General features: G+C 53.1%; 2 protein-coding genes across 3 annotated transcripts in view; both read left to right on the top strand.

Annotated features, from left to right (window-relative positions):
* The window catches only part of ARHGAP32 (Rho GTPase activating protein 32), a 167,824-nt gene extending 153,415 nt beyond the window's left edge, over window positions 1-14,409 (top strand). For both annotated transcript variants that reach the window (XM_034069493.1, XM_034069492.1), the window contains 7 exons: window positions 494-639; window positions 2,229-2,430; window positions 3,152-3,297; window positions 4,184-4,258; window positions 4,664-5,518; window positions 6,127-7,031; window positions 8,092-14,409. In XM_034069493.1, the coding sequence (XP_033925384.1) occupies window positions 494-639; window positions 2,229-2,430; window positions 3,152-3,297; window positions 4,184-4,258; window positions 4,664-5,518; window positions 6,127-7,031; window positions 8,092-10,341 (4,579 nt within the window). In that variant the 3' untranslated portion in view covers window positions 10,342-14,409. The remainder of the gene's footprint in view (window positions 1-493; window positions 640-2,228; window positions 2,431-3,151; window positions 3,298-4,183; window positions 4,259-4,663; window positions 5,519-6,126; window positions 7,032-8,091) is intronic.
* Window positions 14,410-17,265: 2,856 nt separating this feature from the next.
* CBL (Cbl proto-oncogene) overlaps window positions 17,266-18,899 on the top strand; it is a 31,449-nt gene continuing 29,815 nt past the window's right edge. The window contains exon 1 of the mRNA XM_034069625.1: window positions 17,266-17,506. Coding sequence (XP_033925516.1) covers window positions 17,360-17,506 — 147 coding nt within the window. The 5' untranslated portion in view covers window positions 17,266-17,359. The remainder of the gene's footprint in view (window positions 17,507-18,899) is intronic.

The raw sequence follows: 18,899 nt of genomic DNA, 5'->3' as shown, positions 1-18,899 counted from the left end.
ATGAGGTTTTCTATTTCCATAAACCCGGATAGCTGCTCTCCAGCAAAATCACAGCTTTCAGCAGGTGAGAAAGAGCTTCCTTTCCTCCTCCAATGTGCTCTTTTCCTCCTCTGGAACCTGCTAATGGGAATGAAGCACAAGCTCAAGGCCAGCTCCTGACCCAGCAGTGTAGTTCAGCCACAACCCTGGCCTCTGTTGTATTGATTCCTGGACTCCTTCTGTGTCCAGCCTGAGTCACAGATTCCCCTGTGGCCACTTAATTAGGGTAAGCTCTTTTCTCCTTGCTGGCAATTCACCCCCAGGCAGTCAAGTGATGTCTTTGCTGCTGTGTATACTGGGGTACTGGCTGGGCAGGGTCAATGGGAGACAATCTCTGCCCCTGAAGTCCTGCCTGAGGAACCAGGCACAACATGCCAAAGCCTTACCCAAAAGGAGCACATCTTCAAGTGTTCTTCTGGCTGTTGGTGTTTCATTTCCTCTGCCTTCTCTTCAGATCCAAGCAGATAGAGTCTGCCTGCTTCAGTGGAACCGCTGCCTTCATGGAGGTGCGCATCCAGTCAGTGGTTGTGGAGTTCATCTTGAACCATGTGGATGTCCTCTTCAGTTCCAAGCTCAGTTCAGTCATACGGGATGGAGCAGGTGAGTGGCTTCCTCCAGGAGCTGCACCTTGATCAAAAGAGGTATCAGACACTTAATGGGCATCTGGGACATTGAAAATACATTTGTTCTGTAAGCTAAAGGACAGATTTCCAGGCAAATGCAGCCTGGGGTTAGAAACTGCTGTTAGCACCTTTCATAGAAGCCAAAGATGCTCCACATAAGCATGTATCTTTAATGTTTGGCTGCTGCTTTTATGTTCTAGCACTGAGAAGTTGTAAGTAATCTCCTAAATCTGTGTACCCCTTGCTCCCTTTCTTTTGAAAACCATCCTCAAGGATGCTCCTGCATGTCCATTCGAGCTGCCTTGCAGTACCACACCATGCCTGATGTGTCCACCCTCACCAGCACCTTAGAACATAAAGAGAAACAAAGCAATTTAAAGCAAGCTTTCTGTATTCAGTAATGGAGTACAGAGTAAGGAAGTTAACAGGGAATACTTTGGCATCTGCTGTAAGTATGCCCATTCCATTGGAAAGGAGCAGAGTTGCATCAAGGAAGTTTACTCCCTGTTAGCTCAGCAAACTTAGGTACCACGAGCTGTTACTGCTCCTAAGCAACAGTCAGCCTGTACCATCTGCTTTGATAACCTGCCTTTCCTATGAAAGGTACTCATCCTTTGCAGGTACAGATAGTTGGTTTTCCAGTGTATTTACTGCTCCCCCTCTTAGACAGCAGAGTTGCTTCAAGTCCAGCTTCTGTTCTTGCTGGAAGGCAATCTCAAGTCAAGAGGAGCCAGAGGTTAACTTGGCTGAACAGGAATAGGCCACAGCAGGCTGAGCACTGCCAGGGCAAGATAAGCACACTAAGAATCAGAGCCAAATGGTTATTCAGGCTTAGAGTGGACCATGGAAATTCAGCTAATTGTTCAATGAGTTGGTCACTCACAGTCAGTGTGCTCTGACACAGAACTGGCAGGGAGATGGCTCAGGCTCTTTGACAGCCAATAGCAGGCAAGGCAGCATCTCTTCAGTGCTTCCAGAAGCCTGGCTTTGAGCATGGCTTCCTACCTGCTCCCACCCCTGAGAGGTGAAAGTGGTATTCCCAAGCCTGCTTTATGCCACTCCGGGTAAGGCAAAGAGTGTTGGAACCCAGACTTCACCTGGGATAGCATTTACAGCTGACAAACACACTGCACATGAGCTGGGGTGCTGTAGGGAAGGAACCAGCCAGGGTGTAGATGCAGTGGCATCCTTCCCCTTGACCCCTTAACTCACACACAGCACTTCTGTTGCACCAAGAGGTGTAGAACCTGGGGCTGACCCATATGAATGAACCCATAGCTTTCTTTACAGGCTTTTGCATGCAGGTGGAGCTTAAAGAAGGCTTATATTCATGTGGCTTTCTACCCTCCCTGCTTCTCAAAAGGCACTAAGCTGCTCTCAATTACGTGTATGTGTGTTTGTCATAACCATCCCTCTAACAAAAGGGTTACTCTGACCACGTCTTTCAGTGGCTGCAATAACAAAGCTTTAGGAAAACACAGCACCTCCCTAGACACACAGAGCAGAGCTTTGATCTCTGTACTGCTGTGTGCTCATTCTCCTGTTGCCTGTGGTTTTCCCTTGCAGGGCACAGCTCTTTATCACGGCCCAAGTCTCTGTTGGTGTCCTCTCCTTCCACCAAGCTGCTCACACTGGAGGAAGCCCAGGCACGGACACAAGCCCAGATCAACTCCCCCATCGTGGCAGACAGCAAATACATCGAAGTGGGAGAAGGCCCTGCAGCTTTACAGGGGAAATTCCACACAGTCATAGACTTCCCATCTGAAAGGTAGGGACGAGTTTCCTTTCCAGCCCGTGTCATAGCTGGTTTGGGGCTTTATCACAGCAAAAACTTGCCAGTATTGACTTACACTTATCATACCTGGAGGAATGTAGCCAGTTTTCCCACCTGCTTTGGACTCTGAGGATTCAGTGAGGATTCAGCTTAGATTCAGCTTAGATCAGACTCAGTTCTGAGTCCAGAACTGCTGGACTCAGTTTAGCCATGTAACTTCTGTGCCACTGCCACCTCTAGCAAGGTTATTACCTGTATAAAACCATGTTGTATGTGATGTGTAGCGATACCTGCACTAGTCACACACACTGACACGCAAGTGAGGTGAACACCTGGAAACACAGGGAGTTTCCAGGTTTCAGGACTGAGTGCCTGGAACAAATCCAGGTTCTGCTCGAAATGGATGTAAATATGGCAGTGGGAGGAGGCAGATGTGATCTTACAGTGTCAGCAAGAGGTGCTTTCACAGGTCACAGGGAACTGGTGCATCTGCCAGCTAACTAAAAGCCACTCCTTCACTGCCGTGCTGTATGAGCATGGGGCTTAGCTCCCCTGCACCACACCAGAAGTATACCCAGCAACACCTCAGGGCTGAGCTATAGGAACAGAAAACATCCTCAGCTATTGGAAGGAGACCCAGTTTCTAAGCTCAGTGCTAACAGCAACCACCCAGTAACAGCAGCTCAGTGCAGTCTGCCCTGTTCTCTCCCTCCAGGAAAAGGCCTCCCAGCAAGATGAAGAAGTCTCCGGTTGGCAGCTGGCGTTCCTTCTTCAACCTGGGAAAATCCTCCTCCGTGTCCAAGCGCAAGCTGCAGCGCAACCCCAGCGAGCCCTCCGAAATGAAAGCCATAGCCCTGGCAGGTGAGGCTGCAGATCCAGCTCCCCAGGACCGCAGGCTTCCCAGCAGGGCATGCTTCAGATCTGCAGTGTGCTTTCATCTCCTTCTAGCGTTGGAGTCGTGCATGACACCTTCAGCTAACTGCTCTTTCCTAAATGGATCTCACAGCCCTCTTCGTGCTCTTCTCAGAGCAGCTGGTGAAAGACCATATGTGGGCACCACTGTAATAAGCCTTGAGTAATTCCTTATGACACTTACCATGAAATAATAAGCTCTGTCTCCCTTTGCTGCACTCACAAGACACCAATCAAAGTCAAGTCACTTCTCCACAAAGTGCACCCAACAGCTTCTTCTAGCCACATCCAACATACATAGGTTGAATTCTCAGCCCTTTCCATGTATAGTTTACTGTCTCTTTCCCAATTTATAATAGCAACAATAAAACACACCACAAATCCCTAAACACCAGCTAGCAAGGACTTCTATCCCCTCTTTTACCTGGTGCCATTCCCAAATAAAGACTGCTGTAGTATAACAAACACATGCTAGGAGTGCCCTGATGGCTGTCCTCTCAGGGTGCTGAAGTCACACTTGTTCAGTGCTCATCAAACAAGTTGTGTAAATGTTACATTCTGCCCCATTTTAAGGGGTTTTGTTTGCTGGCAGGAGCCAACCCATCACCATGGGTACATCCAGAAGGGCCTGCAGCAGAGTGACAGGAGGGTTGTTTCCCAACCTGTCACCTGCAGCAGTTACTGGTTAGGTGGGTTATGTTTCCCCGGTCTCTAAAACAAGCACAACTGTTACCATTGCTGAAAACCCATTTGTGGGTTTCCTACCTGTGTTACATGGCCAGATATAAACCCCTTCCCTAACTCAGCCTTTCCCTGTCTTGCTGCATTCCCGCAGGTGGACGAGGAGACAGCGGGACTCTTCGCTCAGCTAAGAGTGAAGAATCACTCACCTCCTTGCATGCTGTTGATGGTAAGACGAGTTGTCCCTGTCCCTTTAGCCTGTGTGCATTTGAAAAGGCAGCTTGGCATCAGTGACTGCTGATTTTCATTGCCAGCCCTCCACTAAAAGCTGGACTTGCTAACTAATGAAGCAGCTTACTGCTGCCCAACACAGATGGGGATCACAGAGAAAGCCTTGGTTCTACAGCACACTTAAACTAGTTTTGCTTGTGCACACAGCTTAGTTCCAGACTAAATCAGACCAGACTGAGCAACCACAATAGAGCTAGTGCTAACTACATTGGTTTTGTGTGTAAGAGTTGAGCAGCTGAGCATCTCTTGCACCACCTTAAGACTACTTTAAAAAGACCACAAAACCATCACCTCGTGGACAATAAGGTTTGACCCAAACCCATCTCTGTCTACCCTTTTCTAGGTGAATCTAAACTCTTTAGGCCCAGAAGACCTAGGTCCAGTAGTGATGCATTGTCTGCTTCCTTCAACGGAGAGCTCTTGGGAAACATGAATCGCTGCAATTCTTATGACAACCTTCCCCACGATGACAGTGATGGGGATGAGGGGCTCATCCACGTTCCTGCCCTCATCTCTCCTCGGTCTTCTGAAGACGTTGACCTGAGCCCACCCGATATTGGAGTTGCGAGCCTGGATTTTGACCCTATGTCTTTTCAGTGCAGCCCACCCCAAGCAGACTCCGAGTGCCTGGATAGCAGTACCTCCCTGCTGGAGTCCATTGGCATAAACAAGGAGAAGCCAAGCACACTAAAGAAGGATGTAGAATCAGGCAGCCAGTCGCAGACCCCAGGCAGTGCCACCAGCTCTGAGCCAGTCTCCCCTTTCCACGAGAAGATGAGTCCCTTCTTCACTATGGACCTGAGCCCCACGGAAGAGAAGAGCTGCAAACCCCCCACGTTCTCACCCAAGACAGGTCGGAAACCCATCATATCTCCACCATTGACCACACCAGAACCCGTCTCCTTCGCGCTGCCCAGCCGTGTGCCAGAAACCACTGGGGCAGGGCCCATCACATCCAGAAACTCCTCCACTTCCAGCTGGAGCAAAGGGATTGGCATGACTGAAATCACAAACAGGTCCCCAACCCAGATGTCCTTGCCCCTGAAAAGCAGTGAAACAGGAGCAGGGGAAGGAGCCCATCAGGAGCTACAGCACACGCAGCTAGTGGCTGCTGGCAAAGCAGAGTTGCCAGAAGAAGGGGAGAGACCAATGTCAAGCAGTCAGAATAAGACTGTACCCACTGGACACACACAGCCAGGTACAGTGCATTTTCCTCCATTCTTTCTTTAAGTTCCAAAGGGGACCTGCTCTCAGAAACGTCCTCCTCTGCGTGCCTTTTAGGAGAGGGGCTTGCCCGTCAGTGCTGATCACAAGTGTCTTGCAGGGCTATGCAAGGTCTTACCCTCTGCCTTCTCCCTACATCACACAGATCACATAATACTCTATATACCGCTTCTTTCCCCCCCATCCTGTCATATGTGAAAATCTCTAGCATGTCCTTCTAAATCATTGCAGCCAATAGACCACCTAAGACTTTGCTTTCTTAAATTAAAAGTCAGCCAACACTCGAAGAAGGGACCTTTTCACCTAAAACCTTACGATCCCAATTGTGTAAGGGTATCTCATTCTCTGCTTCCTACCTCTCTAGAAATGCAAGAGGAGCCTTTAGACAATCTCTTGTGGGTTTTCCCCCCCTTTGTGATGAACTGCTGTGCTGTTGAGCTCCGAGTCGTGTTTCGCCTCGGAAGGAACGGCCACTGGGAATGAGTGTGGAAAGCATCTATTTTTCTATAGTAGGCATTACAGTTAGGTCACTCTATTGGGTAACATAAAATCAACTCTCTCTCTCGATTTTCCCCCCATTAGGAGCAGTTGCCCTCGACTCCCCCCAGGATCCTGTTCCCGTCAGTTCTGTGTCTCTTATCCCTCCTCCTCCTCCGAAAAGCGCGGCGCGCATGCTGGCCCTAGCCTTAGCCGAGTCCGCGCAGCAAGCGTCCGCTCACTCTCAGAAAAGGCCAGGAGATGCTCATGCTGAAAGCACAAATTATGGAGAGGCTGAAGCTGGCACAGCTCTAGAAAAGCTCCATCTCTCTGCCGGTGCTCCAGACAAGCTCCACCTCTATACTGGTCTGCCCGAGAGCCGACTTCACTTCCTGACGGGTGCACCAGTAGAGCAGGATTTCCAAGGTAGCAGCAGCACACCCGGGGAGCAGAACCACCCACCGGGTGCACCTGGAAGCCAGGACCCCCTTCCACCTCTCCACACCCCCGGGGACGTGCCTGGCAGCAGAGATGCAGAGCAGGAGCAGTCCAGCTTCCATCCTGGGAAACCGGGGGACCAAGACCACTTCCCCTCCCATGCTGGGGACTGGGAGCACACCCCCTCCCACCCTCCTGGTGCACTGCCTGACTGGGAGCCACCCGCAGCAGACTTGCCTGTAGATAAGCCCCAGCTCCGCACCTGTGTGGCTGGGGACAAGCACCACATTCCCATCTGCACAGCTGAGGACCAGCTGCAGGCTCCTCCTGCCCCGAGTGCAGGGGACAAAAGCACCGCGGGCTCCCTGCCGTACTTAGCACCCATCCAGGCAGCAGCAGCTGAGCCTCAGCGGGGACCAGCGGCTGCCACCACGACGCAGGCAGAGGCAGCAGTGCCAGCACCACGCACAGCACCGAGCAGCCAGCCCGGCCCAGCACAGCGCCACGATCCCCAGGCGGCAACGGGACAAGTGCCGGTGGCCTCCGCTAAAGCACCCGGTGCTTCCAGTCAGGTACGTGCATGTGCCCCCCCCAGCCTTGCATGCAGGAGGCTCAGCTCTGGGAGAGTCCCATTCCAAATGGCACAAGGCAGGGGAGAAACAGGATACTGGGGATCCCACCAGAGCCAGGCTTAGAGGAAAGCAGTGCAGGATTTGCTGAGCGAACACCCCAATATAGAATGGTTTGGGCTGGAAAGGACCTTAAAGCTCATCCAGTTCCAGCCTCCTGCCACAGGCAGGGACACCTCACATGAGATCAGGTTGCTCTGTTCTGCATGGCCTTGAACACTGCCAGGGATGGGGCATTTACCACTTCTTTGGGGACCCTTTGCCAGCACCGTCACTGTAAAGAGCTTCCTACTTGTATCCAAACTGAACTGCTCCCCTTGGCTTTAAGGAGATAAAAAGGTATCTGCTGGGGTAACTGGTACAGGGAATGCTAGTTCAGAAGTGCTCAGAACCAAGGGAGAACTTCTGCATCCTCTCTCGTGGCAGATTCCCCAACACTCCAAGATAAGGGTGCTGGGACATCTGGTCTAGGCCATGCTTTGCCTTGAAAGGTTGGACCAGATGATCCAGAAGGTCCCTTCTAACCTGGGATTCTAGGATTCTGCACTGAGACTGACAATACCCTCACATTCTTGCATGAGAGTTAGACATCCACTCAGAAATCCAAGCTGCTGCAGCCTGTCTGAAGCACCATAGGAAGGGATTTCTGCTGTGTCACTTGATCTGCTGACCAGAGTGTGAGGAGTTTAAATCCAGGTGCATTTTCACTTGACTAAGCATATTTGTAGGCAGAACACTGTGTAGGAGTTTTAACCTGTTGCTATAGACAGACAGCTTCTCCCCTTGCCCTAGATTGCCACTTGTGGTGGGTGCCAACACCTCCCAGAGGCACCACCAGCCCCTTGCTTTGGCAGAAGGGGGGCAGCTTCCACATCTCTTTTCCGGAAGCACATTAGGTCTCCAGAGCAAACCAGAACTTAAACTGAACTAATCCATATGAGCATCTGTGATGTTTAACTATAGGAGAGGGAAGACCTGTGTCTAACCAGTTCTGTGTCTGTAGGTATGGGGCACAGCCGCACCTGAGAAGCCACCGGAGCCGGTGCCTGCCTTCGTCTCAGAAGGCAGCTCCACCACCCGCTGCTCCTCCTCCTCTGTGCCCACATCTCACCAGAGCCATGTGGAAAAGCCTCGGGAGATGACGAGGGCTCCCCCGCTGCACCTGCGGTCCGAGTCCGTCCCTACACACTCCTCCTACAGCTTCCCACCCCCTGTCCCACCGGTGAGGACGCTGGAGAGCAAGATCGCCGCCGCCATGCACTCCAACAGCGCAGAGCCCATCAACAACTCCAACTACCATGCTTTCCTCTCCTCCTCCATGCTGGCCTCCTCCATGGAGGAAGCTCTGCTGCCACCACCCCCGCCACCCCCTCCTCCCAAGCACGCTTCCCTGCAGACCGTGTACGTGCCGCATCCCAAGCCGGAGAGCATCCCTGAGCCCCCTGCTCCAGACAGCTACCTGCACCACAAGCCAGCTTCCGTCCACCAGTACAGACCTGAGAGTGTTCCTCCGCACATGTACCACAGCAAGCCTGACCAGCACCAAGCCTACCCCCCTCGCTCCGAGGCACCCGCGTCCGCAGGCACCCGCTACAACACCTACACCACCCAAGGCAAGAGCACCTCTGCCCTGCACTCCAAGCCCCGCAGAGAGTTTGTGTCCTCCGTGAGCCCAACGGGGCTGCGCAGCGCCGGCTATGCTGAGGATGCTCCACCATACCCCACGATCCGGAGGGTCCAGTCGCTGCACGTGCCCACCCCTGCTGCCTCTGCTATCCGCTCTGTTCCCATTTCACGGACCGAGGTCCCTCCGGATGATGAGCCAGTGTACTGCCCGCGGCCCCTCTATCAGTACAAGCCATATCAGCCCCACTCCGACTACCACGTAACTCAGCTGCAGCCTTACTTTGAGAACGGGCGGGTACATTACCGCTACAGCCCTTACTCCAGCTCTTCTGCATCCTCTTACTACACCACTGCTGATGGGAGCTTTTATGACCTGGATCCCTACAGCACCGTGCGGGTCCGGCCTTTCCACCCCCTGCCCAGCCGAGACTTTGCTTCCTATGCCTCGCGGCTGCAGAGCAAGGGCCTGTACCGCTACCCCAGCTTGTCAGCCTACCCTCGGGGTGGCCTCATCGGCCACCTGGCAGGTAAAGAGCACAGCTTCATCAGCAGAGACGTGCCCCCTGCCCCGGACATCAAGCACATGTACATGTCCTGGGACCTGGAGGACATGGAGAAGTACCGCATGCAGTCTATCCGCCGGGAGAGCCGCACGCGCCAGAAGGTCAAAGGGCCGGTGATGTCCCAGTATGATAACGTGGCCCCGCTGCTGCAGGAGGATCTGGGAGGACTGGATGTGATACACTTGCGCAGCAAGTCCGATCCTGGGAAAACTGGTCTCCTCACCGTGGCGGAAGGGAAGGAGGGGAGGTACCCGGCCAAAGCAGCTACACCCGAGGGTGAGGAGCGTTACTACATGCAGCACCCTGAGCCAGAGCTGGAGAGAGCCCATTACCATGGAGCCTATGGGAATGGGCAGTCAGAGAAGCCGTCCCTTCCCCAGAAGCAGAGCAGCATCCGGAACAGGAAGCTCCATGAGCCAGGCTGCGGCACAAACGAACACAGGACGCACTTGCAGCAGGAAGCGAGCCATAGGCAGCCTTCTGAACCCAAAAACGGGCCCCCTTATCCTGACTACAGGCCCAAAGGTGGCCCCGAGCCCTCCGAGCCCATTGGTTATCAGCACGCGGGCAGCAAGTACATCCCAGGGAACCAGGAGACCCTGAGACTGAACCACAAGGAGGTGAGGTTGGCAGAGGACAGGCCAGACTTGGAGAGGTCTCGAGGCAGACCCACCACGTCCATGGAGAAACACTCCAGAGACTGCTATAAGGAAGAGGAACACGCTGCCTCCCCCATGGCACCGCCGCCCAAGCCCGAACGCAGCCACAGCCTCAGAATGCAGCACCCCGACCCCATGGAGAGGGACTCAGCCCTGCTCTACCCGTACCAAACCCTTGGCAAACGCCAAAGCACTATGACTGTGGTGTCCCAGTATGATAATTTGGAGGATTACCATACCATGCCTCAGCACCAAAGAGGGGGCTATGTTGGAGGAGGGGGGTTTGTGCCCCCCACTTTTACCCATGTGCACAGTAGAACTTACGCCACGGCGCTCGGCCAGGGAGCCTTCCTCCCGACGGAGCTGTGTTTGCAGAGGCCTGAAACAGAGGTCCATGTCGAGTGAGTTGGTGGGGGGAAGGTGGGATAGAGTCTAAGCAGCCTCTGCTGGACAGTGGACTGTTTTATTTTTTCAGTGATGGAAAAAAAACCCCACAAACACAAAGTCCTGCCCCATGAGCAAAGCAAACCCCCTGCAGCACCCCAGCCCCGCCACTCACTGGTTTTATGTAGTAGACATAGAGCTTTTCCATGTAGTTTTGAGGCAACTGGAATGATAGGGCAGAGCTGAAAGAGATGCTGTTGGGGCAGGGAGGGAAGGGAACGCTTGTCCTTGCCCACCTTTGCCATTGGCAGTTAGCGTCGTGTGCTCCCCGTGCATGAGGAACTGTGCATGCAGCTCTTCTCCCTTCCCACTGCCAGCTTCTCAGCAAGGGGCTCCGTACAGGCCTTGGAAAACCCATGTTCTGCCCCCCCCCAGCAAGAACTGGATGGGGGGGAAAGAATTCCCAAGTATTTTCCTGATAAATGCTGAAGTCTCCCTTAAGAATTAGTGCTTAGGTCTCGTGGATCCATTTCAGTTGCTTTGAAGTGGGTGGGAGCCAGTTTTCACTTGAAGCCTGTGGAATAGGCTCTGAAGCAAGCTCAGAATGCAGCACACTTTCAAAACTGCTCACTTAGGAGCTGTGTCTGACTACAAGAAATCAATTACTTGCAATTTCTATGGGAGCCAAGTAGGGCAGTTTGCATTTCGCATACCAAAAGAAACAACACAAACCCACACCAAACCATGCACACCCATTGGGAACGCAGCACACCCATTTCATGCCAGTTCCTCTTTACTGCTAGGCTGTCTCCGGTCCAGACAATGTGATGCTGTGTTGTGGCTGGCCAGACAGCAGCATCTCTACAAAACAATACTATAAAGTCTCTTTAGCGTTCTGTCCAGCTTGTAAATTGGAGCCAGACTCACCAGCTGGGAATGATGGTGTAAGTGCTGAGTTACCTGCATGACCATTAGCCCCGGGCCAGATTCTGCAGCTCTTAGATCAGGGAATGCTCCTGTTGACCTCAAGGAAGGTCTCCAGGACACAGCTTTCTGTAAGTTCTGCACTGGCAAGGGGATCCCTGTGAAGCTGTGGCACATACAGAGTGGTTATGTGCTGTCTGTGTGCTGTGAAATAGCATTGCCTCCTGTATTGCAATCGAAGCTCATACCAGTTAGCAGTAGGGACAGAAGGTCAGTGTGCTCTCTAATACACTAACCACGTTGTCCTAGGTATTTAAAAGCTTTCCATATTGTCAAAGAGAAGAAAATTGGTCCTCTTGGACATCCCAGGATGCCCTACAACCTCACCTTATAAAGCACATCCATTCCATTAGGCAGGGCTTTGCAAGCAATACTTGAGACTGAGTTAGTTTTATATGTTCACCAAGAAATTCCAAGGCCATTCCTGTTCCGTGTGGTTGAAGAAAGAGCTTTTCTACCCATGTTGAATCTCTTCAATGTTTTATTAAAACCCTGGAGGTTCAGTAGTCAGCATACAGCTGTTAAAGCTCACAATGATAGAACCAAACTTCCATGGCTATTTTAAATCCTAAGGAAAACCTGTTTCTAGTTGCTCCCCAGCCTTTAACTTCTTTCCCATCATGTAGCCCCATCTAGGGCTGTTTCAGTGGCACCACCTCATGGTCCTGTTTCATTGTGCAGTGCTGTTGGTTTAAACATCGTGTTGAGAAGAGTCATTCTGCTGTGTTACAGAGCTAAATCTGGCAGCAGGGGGGAACGGGATAAAGGGAAAAGCAGCACTGTGAGGCAGGTTACCACCATCCCCATGTGAGTCATCACCACGTTAGAGGGGTCAGGGTTTTGTAGTGTTCTCTTTGGAGGAAAAGTAACAAGGATAGAAAGGGGCCATGAGGTGAGCCACGTTGGGCATTGCTAACTGACTCCATAGGGAAGGGCTGACCTGTCCAGGTTCCTCAGTGCAGGCGAGTCCACTGTGAGTACCTGCTCTCTCAGTAGAGGTGTGTGTTGTATTAGGACTAGTAGCAGTCTTCAGGCGTTGTAGTACAGTCTCCCCAGTCAAAGCAGGGAACAATGTGTTTGGTTCAGGCTATTTGGGATTCAGGTAATGAGAGCTGGAGGTCAACCCTCTCTCTCTGTGGAAGCCTTAACTCCCCATTCCTGCCCCACAGCAACTCTCCTAACCTCCATTTTGGCCTTAGGTTAACCAGGGCTATCCTACTATGAGGGAGCTGAGCCCAGCTCCCAGGAATTGTCAATGCCTCGCTGGATTTTCCTGCTCCAAGCCACTGTCTCCCTCTAGTGCCATCCTTGGACAACTGTTCCTTATGGGCTTGTCACTGCTCCTGCCTGAGCCTGGGCCCTGCAGCTCAGTGCATTGTGTGAGGTGCCAAGTACCCTGTCGCCCCATGGGAAGGAAAAGCTGTAAAGGGCTTCAGGAAGTGAGGCAGCCTTCCTCTTGAGAATAAGGTCTCCATTTAAGAAAGGCAGCAGAGAACTTACTATCCCTCTGCACACAGCCACATCAGCACGTACTTTAAGGGCTGCAAGCTCTTGAGAACCCAAAGTAACTGCTGTACATTAGTGCTGAGCCACAAGGACAAAGAGGGAAACAACAAGCAAGGTTAAGGCACCAGCTTTTCCCACAGAATAGTACACCAGCACCTTTCTTTTAGTGTAGCTACTGCCCATGGCTTAAACATTGAGTACAATTCAGGAGGCATCCCGCATCCACCCCGCACAAAGCCATACAGTGAACTATGCAGTTCCTTTGTACTGTGGTTATCCTCATCCTCATCAGCTGAGTCAGCATCAAGTCAAAACATCCCCAAATCATAGCTGAGCTTACAGAGGGCATCATGCATCAGAGTGAGGGGGGGTTACACCAGATGTGTGAGTAGGACCTGTGAGTTTGTTGTTCAGTTCTTAGTGTCCTAGCAGAGAAATGGGAGGGCAACACAAAGAACACTCTTACTGCAAGTCCCGTTCTGCTCCAAGTAGTAATTCCTTGCTAACCCTATCTCCAGTGATATGACAAGCAGCTATGTTCTTAAGTAACACCCTTCTAAGTTGCCACAAGCTGTCTGCATCTGAAATTGCCACTTCCCAGGTTTCCAGCCAAGGTTCTCCCTAATGCATGCAGGTGACACTGGATTGTCACCTCTGCTTTAGAGCAGAGACTTTAGAGCCAGGGGGAGTGCAGATGTTGGGTAAGGAGGACCTAGCCCCTATGAAGTCTTAAGTAAAGCATTAATGTCTCCCTTTTATAGAGTCTTATCAGGTGAAATCTATATGCACACACAAAACACCCACAACTTTGTGCCTATGTCTTTCCAGAGGTCCTGGCTTTATGCTCATCGTTTGAAGGGGGGGTCAGTAAGGATTGCACAGTGGTAGTAAGTTGCTGCATCAAACCAAAACCAACTTGAAAACCTGCTGTTCCTCTCTACCTCCAGAAAGGGACAGACCCTCATGCGTCCTCTGGTCATCAGTACATTGACTGAAGCATTAGGAAACATGGATGAAAACCTGGTTTGCTTCCCTTAGAGGCAGCTTAGGAGAGCAGCAGCTTCCCCAGAGCCTCGTGCTGCAGATCCCTGATGGTGAAAGGCATGGTCTGGTCTCAACAGACATAAAACCTGCGTGTGTGGAGCCTTGCCCCATCCGGTTGTGGGGAGGGAGGAGGAAAGGGTTGTTTTGCAGTTCATTTTCCTGCTGTAAAAGACTTGATTTTTCTTTCCCTGAGCCGCATGAGAGAAAAACCTCGCAGAAAGTCTTGGGTTCCCTTTGGAGTTCCCTTCACTTTAATTTATAGAGTGTCTTTTTTTTGTGAACTGGTGTAAAATGTATATGCTGACAAGCTCCTGTATTTTTATGTAAATATTTTTTGTGGTTTCCCCCCTTGCCCCTCTCTGTAAATATTTAGAATTCTCATCTTCTTCTCACCTTGTATGATGCAGATGTGGTTTTGTTTCTGGTTTTTATTTGTACTGTAATGCAACAATCCAGACTGAGGTGTCTTGTGGTATTAAACAAAAGCAACAGTCCCACTGAGCTCACACTCAGATGTGCAACTTGACAGCATTAATCAAGCCAGGTTAAAAACTATTCCATTGTGTTTGTGTCTCTTTTTGCCTCTGCCTCATCATTGTATATCCTTAAAGCATAGGGAAAACTGCTTCAGAGCCATGTTTAGGAGGCATCTCCAAAGACAGACAAGGAGCAACTCTGTGTTCATCCACCAGAGCCATCACAAAGCACTCACCTTAAGCCCTTCTCATCTCTGCAGTGGCCGTGGCATACTCTATACCCACAAATAAACCATCCTGGGGTTTTGAGCCTCCCTTTATTGCCACCCAGCAGGACAGTGCAAGGAGAAGCAGCTTGGTGCTTGCACACAAGGCACGTGGCAGATGAGGTGAGGACTCACAGATGGCACAATCCACCTTAGAGCTGGCCAGGAGGGATTCTAGTCACCACTGTAATATTGCTCCTAGTTAATGACAGCGAAAGGATGATTAAAGGAGGCTAATTTCATACCTTTTTAACACTGAGGACTTCTGTCTGTCCTCAGCAGAGGACCTGGGGTGTACAAGCAGCATTGAGAGCGGTTCTTAATCACACACCCTTGTGTCCCCTTGGTGGCACAGTAGAAGCAGTTATCTGCATCCTCTCTCTGGCAGGGCTGTGACGATGCCGGGGGCAGGGGGAAGCCCTGGAGGGAAAGTTTTACCTCTGTGGAGCGTGGGAGAGTGAAAATGAGCAGAGTTTTGCATGTGGCAACGACCGCAAACCTCTGCCCGAGGTTTTACCTCTGCTGAAAGCAGCCCCTTCTCGAGCACTAATGGAGATGGCAAGGGAATGGAGGCAGGGAAGTCTCTGCCTGTGTTGAATACAGGCATCTGTATGAGTCTGTATGCAGAGCCTTTCTGTGCTGACAGCATAGGAGGCAGATGGGCTGGCCAAAAGCAGGGTGGTTTGGGGCTGAGCGGTCAAGGCCAAAGGGAAAGGTGGAGTAAACTTGTCTGGGTTTGTGCCACTTCTGCCCTCAGCTTCATGAGTGTCCCACTTGTACCTGCTCCAGTGCCTCCTCCAGGTCCCACAGCCTCTGCCTGAGCCCTTCATTGTCAGCTTTTACCTGCCAGGTCATGTCCCTCCGAGGAACAGCAAGGCTTAGATGCACAGGACTGCCCTGGGGACAATGTGCTTCCTGCCAGGTGACCCACACCCCAACCTTGGCCTGAGCACAGGCAGGCAAAGGGCACCATTCACACCCATACTGGGTGGTTATTCCCTGCCCAATACCTTCTTGGTGCATCAGACCAGCAGTGATTTGTTCCTAGCCTCTCTGCTCCCAAAGCCAAGGGGATGTGGACACCACCTCAGCCCACACCTGGCTCCAAGCCTTGCCTGAATGAGAGTTAATCCCATAGCAAGAAACCTCCCCTGTGCTAAGGAAGCCCTTCCAGGGGGGTTCCCCACCACAGCATCCCTTGCTTGGCACGGCCCCTGTCTCCTCCCAGCCTTACCCAGGGGCTCCTTCACGTTAACCTCCAGTGCCATTTTCCAGTTCTTCTCTTTCTGCAGCCAGAGGGAAGAAGGAAGGGGCAGAGCCAAGCGCAGCTCTTGGCCCAGGGGTAGTCTGCCTTGGGACCTAAACGCTGCTCTCGCCCGCAGCCATACATGCATGAGATGCACATGGAGAGCCAGGGGCACCAAGACACACTCGACCAGCAGGACGTGGCTTTCCAGTGCAGCCGTGGCGAGGGATCGCTGTGCCCGTCCCCATCACGGGCCTGAGGGATAGGAGCAAGGAGGTGCTTGGTTCTTTCCTGCAGGGAGGGCATCATCCCAGGCAGAAGCCTCCTATAGAAACACATCTGTAACGTGGAGTGAATCCTGCCCAGGGAAGCAGATAGTTGGGAATGCAATTGCTTCAAGCACGTTCCCCGATCTCTGGACTGGGGCCACGGTGATGTTTGCTCCACAGAAGCCGGTGTTACCCTCGCCAGCCGTCTCGCCAGGTACTTGTGGTATTGCGGCACCCTCCGGTGGTCAATCCGGCTTGACTATTAGCCAGGATCCATTAGCACCTAATGGGAAAAGCCTCAGGAACACGGCCTCAATAAACGTTGACATATTTGAGGTCGATATAATCCTGAGGAGAATTTGCGCAGGTAATTAAAGCCAGACGAGGCTTTAAAGCCTGTCCCAGGAATATTTACCAAAGGCAGTAAAATCGAGACAGTTTAATAACCGATGTATGCAGGGCTCCCTTCCTACCCCGTGTGCTGCGTGCGGCCGCTCTGCCCTGCTCGTCCCGTACCTCAGCAGCCATGCGCTGTGCCACAACTCACCGGGAGCCAACGGGAGGCTGAAAGGAGGATCTGAGGCGGCGAAGACCCAGAACTGTGGAGCACACGCCATGATCTCTGCAGGGTTGGCGCTGTCAGCTCCAACAGGTTCCGTTTGTCCCCCTGCTCTCACCCCCTGTGCACACGGCCTTGCCCTTCCCCTTTCTGCCCTTCGAATAAACGGGAACCTGCTGCTGGGAACGGGAACCGATCCCGTTCCGCACCGTCCGGACCGGCGCCGTGCCCGGTGCCCTCAGCCAGGCCCTCGCCGTTCCCATGGCGACCGCGCCCCGCCCCGCCCGCCCTCATCAAACATGGCGGCCGCGCCGCCCTCGCCTCCGCCCTGCGCCTGTGCTACGGCAGCCGGGCGGGGCCTGCCGGACGGGCCGCGGCCCTCCCCGCTCCCCCTCCCTCCGCCGCGGCTACCGACCAATCAGCGCCGGCTCCTCCCCGGCGGAGGGGGCGGTCCCGCCAATCAGCGCGCAGCGTGTCGGGGCGGAGGGCGGGGCCACGCTGGAGCCGGGCGCCCCCGCCGCTGCCGCCGCCACCGCCCGCGGCTCCCGCTGCCGCCGCCTTGCCCTGCCCTGCCCGGCCCGGCCCGGCCCGGCCCGGCCGCACGTCCGGTTGTCCTGCAGGGCCGAGCCCCGGGGCAGGACGGGGGACACGGGCCGGGCGCGGCTGCCCCCCGCCCCCGCGCCGCCCTCATGTCGGCGCCGCTGAAGAAGGGCCCCGGGGGGCTGATCGGGCTCATGAAGGACGCGTTCCAGCCGCACCACCACCACCTCGGCCCGCACCAGCCCGGCGCCGTGGACAAGAAGATGGTGGAGAAGTGCTGGAAGCTCATGGACAAGGTGGGCCCGGAGGGGGGGTCGGGCCGTGGGGCGGCTCCGGGGGGTCGGGCCGGGGCGGAAACGGGGCTTGGTTGAGGGAGCGCTGAGGCGAAGGGCTTTGGGCTGGGGAGGGGGGGGTGGGATTGGGGTAGGGCTGTCCTGGAGAGGTTGGGCTGGAGCTGGGGGCTGAGGTGATCCTGGAACCGCAGGGGTTTGTAGGGTTGAATTGGGGGTAGGGTGAAGCGTGTGTGTGGGGTGGGAGCTGTATGGGCGCAGGAATGGGTGCAGTGCTCTGGGGAGGGGAGGATGTGGGAGCTGGTGGACAGGTATGCGGTGGAAGAGAGGCCGGAAGCGGGATGGGAGTGGGATGTGGAGATGGGAAGGTGTGGACAGCGAAGAGCAGCTCTGTAAGGGATGAGCTGCACGCAGGGCTGTGGAAGGGAACAGGCTGGGGAAAGAGGGGAAGGTTTGGGATGGAGGATGCAGACCTGCTCAGGGGTTTGTACCACTGTGTTCTCATATGGGCGAGGTGTGTTAGGGAGCTGCAGGTGCATCCTGGTGGCGGCAGCAGTAGGAATTCCTACCTGGATATAACTGCACGAGGGAGGAATCTAGGATTTGTTTGTCTGAAGGTGAGCTTTGGCCTGTGGCAGAGCCTGCTGTGTGGGGACTGCATGTTAAAGCTGAACATCTGCTTTGTGGTGGTTCAGGTTATCCTGAATCAATGGGACCATGTTACCGAGCTCGGCACAAAACCTTTTCCTGGGACCTTGATAAAAAACCCCATAAAAGTCTGTGTAATGAATGCATGTAGTTATGCAAAGATAAATGGGTAGGAAATCTAACATTAAATAATGTGAACCTGTGGTGCAGGGATTGGAAAGGCCATCTTACAGCCCTACACCTTTATGCAAGGCACTACACTCTGGGGTCACTAAGACTCTCCCCTTCTCCACCTCTTATAGTGCCAGGGAATGGCTACTGAAAGGGGCAGGACACCAGACGTTTTGGCCCAGTGGTGTGATGGTGTGAGGCAAGTGATGTACTAGCCTGGCTGGGTGTGTTGGTAAAGCCATTGTTTCAGGAATGAGATGTTAGTGAATGCTCCATTACTTATAGGAGGCTCAGTAAGTGAGCATCCAGAAGTGGGCATAAAATAAACATCCTCCAGTGTTTTTCATGGGATTTTGATTGATCCTTTCATGTTACCACTGTTCAGCCCTGAGAAATGAGTCTAAAACATGCAGTGTGTTCTATAATGCTGGGTTCAGGGCCCTAAAAGTAGTGCAGAGTAAAAGCATTGGCAAAGATGCTTCCAGTCCTTGGGGAATGTCACCTTGCTGCCTTCTTCCCCTCTGGGAGCAGAGCAAGCAGGGCTGATGGGCACCCTTCATCCCGGTGCCCTGCAGCCTGA

Source organism: Melopsittacus undulatus, chromosome 15 (genome assembly GCF_012275295.1).
Source record: "Melopsittacus undulatus isolate bMelUnd1 chromosome 15, bMelUnd1.mat.Z, whole genome shotgun sequence".
Classification (NCBI taxonomy): domain Eukaryota; kingdom Metazoa; phylum Chordata; class Aves; order Psittaciformes; family Psittaculidae; genus Melopsittacus; species Melopsittacus undulatus.
Note: the sequence above shows the minus strand (reverse complement) of the source record. Positions and strands in the feature narration are given on the sequence as shown.